Raw genomic sequence first — 8,735 nt, 5'->3', positions numbered from 1 at the left:
TATAACTATTTTGAATTATGAATGTAAATATCCTATCATGTGGCCATGTTGCACATTGGTATACCATTTTCTATCCTATCCTAAAAATTTAAAGGTGTGTTTGAAAGTTGCATGTTACTCCTAGATTTTGATCACAAAAGGATGCTTGCAAGAAGATACCATTATCACTCAAGACCAAAATTGATATATTGTCAACTTTTAGCTTATGCTCTCTTTCATTTCAAAATGTTGGGGATTCAATGTTCAACGGTGGCTTGATCTTGCAATGCTTGCTTCCACAAATTAAACAAATTGAAGAGATTTAAACATCACAAACTACAAAACAAGTAAGATGGAAGAGGTATAATGATGGAGGCCAAACCAAGAACTAAGAAAGAATTTTGTGTTCCAAAAGTCACTCAGCATTTATGGGAAGAAATTGGAACTTTGAAATGAGGAGATTTTTCAAAGAGGTTAGAAAAGATTTTGGGTTTAATGTCTTCATAAGATACACTTTGGAGACAATTTTCATACTTCCAATAAAAGGTAAACATGCATAAGCCAAACTAGTCAGAAGTCAAATGTAACTTTTGTCTATAATCACTATTCACTAATCTTCTAGAGCCTCACCACACTTAGGTCCCTTGACTTGGCATGGAGGAGCTCTACAAACAAGGTCCTAGGACCACACAATAGTTAATACTTGTGTGGACTCCATAGTACAACTAACCTCACCTTTTTTCAATATAATTTTAAAAACTAAGCATATGCTTATAAAAGCACAAAGAGAGAGAGAGAGAGAGAGAGAGAGAGAGAGAGAGAGAGAGAGAGAGAGAGAGAGAGAGAGAGAGAGAGAGAGAGAGAGAGAGATTTCTTCTCTGCTCTGCCACACCTAATCAAACTTGAGGGAGCAACCATTTTTTGTGATACTTCTTGCACTTGCTAGAGTCCTACAAATTTAGGAGTTTAGGTCAAGTGGCCAAGCCACACTCAGTTGAACTTGATAAGCTGACCATGCCTAGGTCAATTGACCTAGGCATAGCCTAGCTCTTAATAGAATGAGCTAATAAGAAGGTGACACAATCTTACAAAGTTGTGTCCATTTGACTTCTTTTAGTATACCAAGAAATTTTATCTTGTGTTAATGCATTCAAGAGGTATAATTAAAAACCCTTGAAACTCACATATCTTCCTAAATTAAGTGGCCCTTGTTTCTTCATAAACTTCTTTTTTTTCTTTTGAATTTGACTCTTAAAACTCCACTTGCATGTTTAAGTTTGTACAGTTCTCTTTAAAATGCATGTTAAAGAACTCTCTTGCTAGACTTGCATATTTTAAGGTGAACCATACAAGAGTCAAATTAGAGACCAATGATCCCATGGATGAGCTTGCATATTTTGAAGTGAACCACACAAGTGTCAAATTAGAGACCAATGATCCCATAAATGAGCCAAAGTCCTCACACATAACACATAACATAGGCCAGCTACGTGAGGTACTTGAAGAACCCCATAACCTCCTCACGACTACTAAGATTTATACTTCATCCATAAGAGTTTTGCGTATTTGTTTGCTTGACATGTTGGCCGCGACTCCTATGACCCTCCATCCGTACCTCTATGACAATTTGGAAATTTTCCCTTTTTGTCTTTCATGGATTTAATAGGTTAACTAACATTCACCAAACGCAAAGAATGCCAAGATATACATCTGGATTGTGACCAGCTTTGAAAACAATTGAGTGGTGCTTGTATGCAGCCTTAAATCAATGGGTTAGGATGTGTGGCATTTGCAGTAGAATGCCAAGGCATTTGTGCATGTGCAAGAAGCTGGGTTTTCATCCCTTTTGGTATGTATGCACCTCAAAAACTGCCGTTGGTTATAAAGCATGTGGAGGTATGTGGCCATCGGATGTCATGCAAATGATTTAAGGAATGCAAGTGGGATAGTGGAGATTTGCATTGATTAGAAGAATGTGGTAATTGTCATTTGACAGATCAGCACGTAAGGTGCTTGGCCTTCATGTACTTGGACACCTTTGACCTCATTTGCCCACATGCCTTCTCCAATTCCATCATCCTCGTTTGCATTTCTTGGAGATCCGATCTCAATTCCTCGTTCTGGCGCAGGACTAGATTGTATTCGAGCTCGTCTGGGTGTTGCATGCCTAAGTGCTCATATAAGCACAAGCTAGAAGTAGAGCTAGAGCTAGTGCTAGTACTAGTGTTAAGGTTACTGTTCCTGTTGCTAAATTTGCTATGGCAATTGCTGTTATTGCTGTTCAAGTTTATTGTTGCTACTGACCTAGGAGAGCTACTGGGACAAGGGGGTTTTGGACTACGTTGTGCCATGAGTGGGTTCACATGCATGGTTGCCTTGAGGGTTTCCTGCTCTTGGAGGAGCACTTGGAGGGTTATCCTTGCAGGGAACCTCAAGCTCTGAGCCACATGCTTGCTGGCCTGCAATGACAGCTTCTGGAAGCATATCACCTTGCCCAGCTCCATTGCTTCACCTTCATCGATCTTAGAATGAGCCTGTAGGAGAAAAGTCAATTGTATGCAATATTAGAACATGGAAGACATCAGTAACCATTTACCTGTTTAAATTTTGCTAGAGACATCATCAAAGTAGGACATGCAGTGAGATTTAGGACCTCCAGCTATGATTGGACTACCAATAAGGAGAGGGTACATGCCAGTGCAAGCAAGGAACTCAATTGGCCACTTGGAGATTCGATGCTTGAGGAACAAAAACAGGCATGTGAGAACGATGACACATCAAACGCTAGTTTCTAGTACCCTGTAGGGATGTAGGAGCGATTCTTGGGCTGGGAGGTAACAGTCAGTCAAAAGTGAGTATGCAGTAGATCAACCAACCTTCAATATTTACCACCATCTCTCAACTATTAATTCATATCAAAGCTTCAGGAACATGGTGACATCGAGCACAAAGAACTCAAACCCCACCAGAATCAAACTAAATTCTCCGAAATCAAAATGACCTGCGCGCAATTATCTGAAGTACATTGATGGTTATTTTGCAGCTGACCCACCTCTAAATAGATGTCCAACGCCCTGTAAAGCTCGTCGTGTGAGGTTCTGGCATAATCTGGTAGACATTCAGCAACTGCCTTAAACTTTGACACAGTTAGGCCGGGATCCGGAGCTATTTCAGCCAAGTACATGTCTAGTAAGCTGGCTACTGTCTGCAGATGGCCAGTCCTAATGAAGCTGCATACGGATCAAATAAAAACAAGATCTTACCACAAGGCTTTGCTGCCGTCTAAATGATTCGTGATCCATTGGTGAATTGCTAGGTTTGAGAGAGACAGATGATTTCTTACCCCACTTCACGATCATCTTCCATTCGTAGAAAAGTTTTTACTAATCTAAGGATCAAATTCACATCATACAGGCCTCCACTGGTGTGATGCCTGGAGGTGATGAGGATGTTATCCAATGTGGCCTTGTGTAGCTGGGATCCAATCATCTCTTCAATCCTCTTCCTGGATGGCTTGGTGGCATGCAAGCTCACGGACAACCTCTGCAACCCAAACAGAGATTTGCACGATACAGAGGCCCATTCAAGCATGTACAGCAATGCCACAACTGTTTCAAGGATTTCACACTGTTTTGTTTCTTGGGTAGCCTTGGAACTATCTGCAGCAGATTCTGCCTTCCTCTTTGCTGAGCAATGGCATTGCAGGTAATGCAAAAGGCACTTGGCAAGGAACCTGTTGTCCACCTGATGAGAAATTAGTGCCTTGACAACCCTCTCAACCATAGGGAGAGGTAAGAGAGTGATGTCTTTGTACAGGCAAGAGAACACATATGCTTCAATGGCAGGCTGTGTTTCAGTGGAGGGTCTAGATTCAGGGGAGGAGCAGCACATCAGGCTAATATCGGTACTGTTGGAGCAGGATGAGGGGACTCTGTTCACAAGGCAGTCTATGCATCTCTGAACCATGTGCGCAGTCCATGCATTGTGAGGCAGGAAGTGGCAGCTAGTGAGGAATGAGATGCACTGTCTGAAGCTCCAGGTGGGCATGTTGGACAGGAAGGCCTCTGTCTGGGGAAGAAGGTTTTTCTCACAGTGGTGCTCTGTCATCTCCAGGAACTCCCCTGCACAGTGCAGCATGGCTACATTGCTAGCCTTTATAAAACCACAAATACCGGCTTCATCTTCATATGCAATGCTCTCAGCATCATCATCATCATCACCATCACCACCACTCTCATCAGCAGCAGCAGCACCACCACCAACATTGGCATCCTCTCTTAGGGTCTCATGGCAGCTGGGAGGCCTTCTCTTCTCTCCCTCTCTGCCCCCTCCGCTGCTCCTGCAGCAGAACCGGGCTACCAGCTCAAATGCATGAGGCCCTCCTGGGAAGTCATGCAAGTGCAGTGAGACGATATTGTTGCATGGATGGTAATAGTCTTGTGGAGGCTCCTCGTGGTGCAATATGGGCACCCCTGCCCCTGCATTCACTAGCCTCGTAAGGAGGCCACACTTCGGCACTAGTACATCCTATGTACCACAGAAAAACAACAAACAACAAAGGATCCCGTCAAAGAATAATCAAGGAATGGCTCAACTAACAAAGTAGTTTGTCCACCAACCATTTAGGTTGCTCAAATTGCTGCTTTGTTAAATATTTGGGACCCTTTAATACCTTAGTTTCCAAATCGGGAAGCCTGTACTTGCAGATTTTTCGCTATTTACCATAAAAATACTTGCATAAAACTTTGGTATTTTTGTAAAATTGAACTTTCACGTTTCATTTCCAGATCGGGAATCCTCCCGACTCCCGAGAGAGAGAGAGAGAGAGAGAGAGAGAGAGAGAGAGAGAGTGTGTGTGTGTGTGTGTGTGTGTGTGTGTGTTTTTTACAAGGCTCAAGCTCTGCCCATCACACGTTCAGTGTTCACAGAGACCATGGGTTCAGAGCTGATAGCCTGATACAAAAGCCTTACACATTGACAATTTGCAAGTTATTTCTTACATTTATAGGTTTTTTAAATCGTATTGTAACGAACTTAAAATAAGTATACACTTTGAAATTTTAGAAAACTTCCCAATCCCCTCAAACTTGGTTTTGTGTGAGCACTGCACACGTTCTGCAAAAGGATGCTACATCTTGATTGTATCAGAGACATCAAGAAAGGACCCACCACCTACAGCCAATCCTTTTATGCCACATTCAATTTGTTTATAGCAAAAGAGACACATGATGCTAACACACGGAACATTTTTGCACGTATTAGAATTTAGCCTACCTTCCTTAAGTAAAAGGTTTGCCTCTCGTTGATGTGCACTGCCACATGTCCTGATGATGATGATGATGAGGAGGAGGAGGAGGAGGAGGAGGAGGAGGATATTCTTGATCTGCAGAAAAACCCTCAAATCCTTAAGAACTCTAAATGGCAATAGTAAATGCCCTGTCACAATAATAATATTCTTATTATCCTATTAACAGCTACGCAAAAAGAAGACATCTTAGTTTTCTATAATGCCATTTATTCTGTCCACAATGTACATATATGTACACGTGCAAGTATACAATATACATGAAGCATAATGGTATTTGTTATTTCTCAAACATGAAAGCTTAAATTTCAGTTAGTAAATTAAACTGTTTTCCCCCTTTTGAAGAAGCCTTAATATTTTACTCGCAACATCCTGATTAGACATACCTGTTGTTCTCATCACAACAATAAATGCAAGTGCTACCAACTAAATAAAGACACAGTGAATACAAGTACCTTTCACAGCCAGGCAAGACTAGTGCATGTACTTTCTTCTAGCAATTGCATGTGTGAGATAACCCCTCACCAATGGCTTACACCTTTTTCCAGTCAACTTTGAAAGCCCCACTGGAAGCTTTAACTGGCAATGCTCTGATGGAACAAGTCGGTAAAGGAAAAGAATGGAGGGTTGTTTTATGTCCATCGTAACTTAGTGTATTTGCTGTCAGAAGCTTCTTCAATAAGGAGCCCCGCACCCCCATCAGGCAGGATAAAAGGAGATGGCCTTGTGACAGGACTTCATGGCTACCGGGAATTACAAGCTGTAGTTATCCAAGGCATCAATCAACCAAGGTTCAAGATTGTTCAATATGAAAGCTCTAAAAGGTGCTAATCATTGGAAAAAAATATTGACTCTTGAGAGAGAGAGATAAAGCTGAGATGGTCATGAAGCATCTCGACAGGATATACATGAAGGTTGTTTGACCGAGTGTGTGTCCTTGATTGGTTTCCGGATTCCTATGCTAGCTGATCTTGTTTGAGTCCTTTTGCCTACACTGTGTATCAAATTTCAATCTCTTCAAACATCCTGCAGTGTTTGTGAAGAAGAGGAAAAGAAGGGTGCTAAGGTGAAAGTAATCAGGGCCTATAGAGAAAAATACTAGCATTCATAACCTCTAGCAATCACAGGCTCATTCCCAACCATAAGGGTGCTAAACATTGGCCTAACATTTATGAGCTGTAATAGTAATAAGCTCATTCCCAAGTATAGTAGTACTAAACATTGGACTAAAATTTGTGAGCTGTAATACTAATAAGCTCATTCCCATGCACAATAGTACTAAATATTGACTTCATAATCATGGCAGTGACAACAATAGGCTACTAGTTCCTAAGCAAATAGGACTAAACAATGACTTGACATCCAGAAGCTGTTACAGTAATACACTCGGGTACAACATGATGATAACATTTGATATGTTGAAGCAGGTACAGAAGGGGTAAAAGGCTGAAGCCTGAGACGTACTTGTGAGCAGGCATTGATGATGGAGGGAAGCAGAAGGGCTGATGCTGCTGCTGCTCCTTCATTTATGCCAGGATTACTACCAGAGTGCCTGCAAATTCCATTGGTCTAATGCCTTTCCCAAGGAACAAACTCGCTTACACATCCGAATTCAAACTGATGATTGATTGATTACCCAACGTACTAAGTTCTAACTCCTCTTCTGCAGAACCCGTCTTCGTGAATCGTCATTTTGTCACAAAATGCGGGTGCACAAACCCATTATTAATCTGGCAGAAGAGTAAATCTTGCAACAAATAAAGCAAACTCGAATATGCATACAGCCAATCAAATGTGAGATATCGATAATGTCTGACTGATCATAAAATGTGAGAACTGAGAGAGCAAGGTAAGATACCTTGATGATCCGTTTCCGTTTCAAACAGGACCTGAAGAAATCCTTCCTATGGTCTTTGGTCCTTTTATTTATAAGAATTATCAGTCGGTTCATACTAATGCAAAATGCAAAACCACAGACAGCAGACAGATGGCGGTGTGCTCTAACACTCTGATCTGATCTGATTACCTACGCAGGACGAGCGCGGGTGGAATTTTTGATTCTCCTTTTAAAATCTTTGTTTGGCATAAAAAGTATTTCTTTATTCGGGAAATGAAACGGACTGCAAGTGGACCACCACGCTCGCTCCTTTCATTCATCACCATTCACAATCACGCCCCCAAGAAGGAAGAAGGAAGAAGAAATAGCCTACATTCAGAATACCTACACTACACTAGATGGTCATAAAGGGACGGAATGTTCCAAATTGCACGCCCGGAATTTTGACAAAGGGCCTTTAAGACCCAACTCACTAATCCTGGGTTTACACACAAAATGGGCACTTCCAACTTTCAGCCACCACGTGAAAGTCTTGAACTTTGAGAGGTTCGAATCCACACGTTAAACCCCACCCACATGCCCAAATCATTTTGCGCTTTTGTCAGCAAATGTGCTTCGTGCACAATGAAGGAAGGATGTGCTACACGCCTACGCCTAATCTATTCTTCCACATAAATAGCATGTGAATGCAAAGGGAAAATTTGTGAAATGGCTTATTGTCCATAAGCTTGATTGCCCAAACACATCACGAAGGTTGGGTTTTGTCTCATTAGTTAAAGTGAAGACTTACTTTGACACACAAATGGTTTAAAAGACAACCATTTCAATGTTTCTTTTTAAATGCACTAAAAATAATATAGATTACAAGTAAACAATAAAGATATTTACAAAGCCTCTCATGCATAGGCTAATAGCAAGCACAAAGCTTCGGAACTTAGTAAGTGCTTTACAAAAAAACTTAAATTGGCTATTAGACTTGTTAAGGCTCCTAAGCGCCACGAGAATTTCAACTTTAACCTTGAACCACCTATCTTTAGAAACCAGTCACACTAAATTTCAACTTTAACCTTGAACCACCTATTTTTAGAAAAACACTTCAGAAAATACACTTATGTTAATCATGGGATTAAGAAAAGAACCAAAGAGAGTTTACCATGTATGCAAGAATATGGTGTTCTTGTCTCCACTTTTTTGGAGATAGTAGAGTCCATTTCCTGATTCTCTCCTCCCTTTTCAGCAAAATCTCTGAAGTCTGACATGTTTTGGTAGTCTCGAAGTCCTTATTTACTTATAAAATCTGAAAAAGGACGTGATAAATATGTTGTGAAGTTAATAATCAATTTTTTTAAAATTCCAAAGATTTTAATATTCTTTTTGGTGCCCAATATATTTTCATTAGTCTTCTTAATATTCCTTTTAAGTTCATTCACCTTTCTTATTGAGTTTCTTTCTCTGCAAATTCAATTTGTGTATGGCATCCACAATGCACTTTTCTCGTTTAGTAAACTCTTGCGCCATCTATAGCTAGGGAGCTAACGAAAATTGGAAGCCAAAAACATTTAGCATAAACGATTGGGTTACCATGTTGCCCTCTTGCAAGGGCTCTCACAAGGT

The 8,735-nt window shown here is 40.8% G+C and overlaps 1 protein-coding gene across 1 annotated transcript; it reads right to left on the bottom strand.

The window, feature by feature from the left end:
• Positions 1–1,416: 1,416 nt before the first annotated feature.
• Positions 1,417–7,326, bottom strand: LOC148013933 (BTB/POZ domain-containing protein At3g22104-like). The gene is made up of 6 exons (XM_087666716.1): positions 7,143–7,326; positions 6,749–6,960; positions 5,254–5,362; positions 3,323–4,506; positions 3,032–3,209; positions 1,417–2,513 (listed from the first exon to the last, which is right to left on the bottom strand). Exons 2-6 carry the CDS (start codon positions 6,808–6,810, stop codon positions 1,977–1,979), a joined length of 2,070 nt encoding a protein of 689 aa, XP_087522842.1. The 5' UTR covers positions 6,811–6,960; positions 7,143–7,326; the 3' UTR covers positions 1,417–1,976.
• Between the last annotated feature and the right edge of the window lie 1,409 nt (positions 7,327–8,735).

This window comes from Lygodium microphyllum, chromosome 25, assembly GCF_053477565.2.
Source record: "Lygodium microphyllum isolate KBCC chromosome 25, Lygodium_microphyllum_v1.1.10, whole genome shotgun sequence".
NCBI classification, from domain to species: domain Eukaryota; kingdom Viridiplantae; phylum Streptophyta; class Polypodiopsida; order Schizaeales; family Lygodiaceae; genus Lygodium; species Lygodium microphyllum.
This window is presented reverse-complemented; position numbering and strand designations above follow the sequence as displayed.

Bases quoted from the DNA above. Each gene is read 5' to 3' on its own strand.
- LOC148013933 (XM_087666716.1), bottom strand. From the start codon at position 6,810: ATGAAGGAGCAGCAGCAGCATCAGCCCTTCTGCTTCCCTCCATCATCA. The intron at 5,363-6,748 runs GTACGTCTCAGG...GTTTTTCTGCAG, and splicing joins TCATCAATGCCTGCTCACAA to ATCAAGAATATCCTCCTCCT. The intron at 3,210-3,322 runs GTAAGAAATCAT...ATCCGTATGCAG, and splicing joins GAAGATGATCGTGAAGTGGG to CTTCATTAGGACTGGCCATC.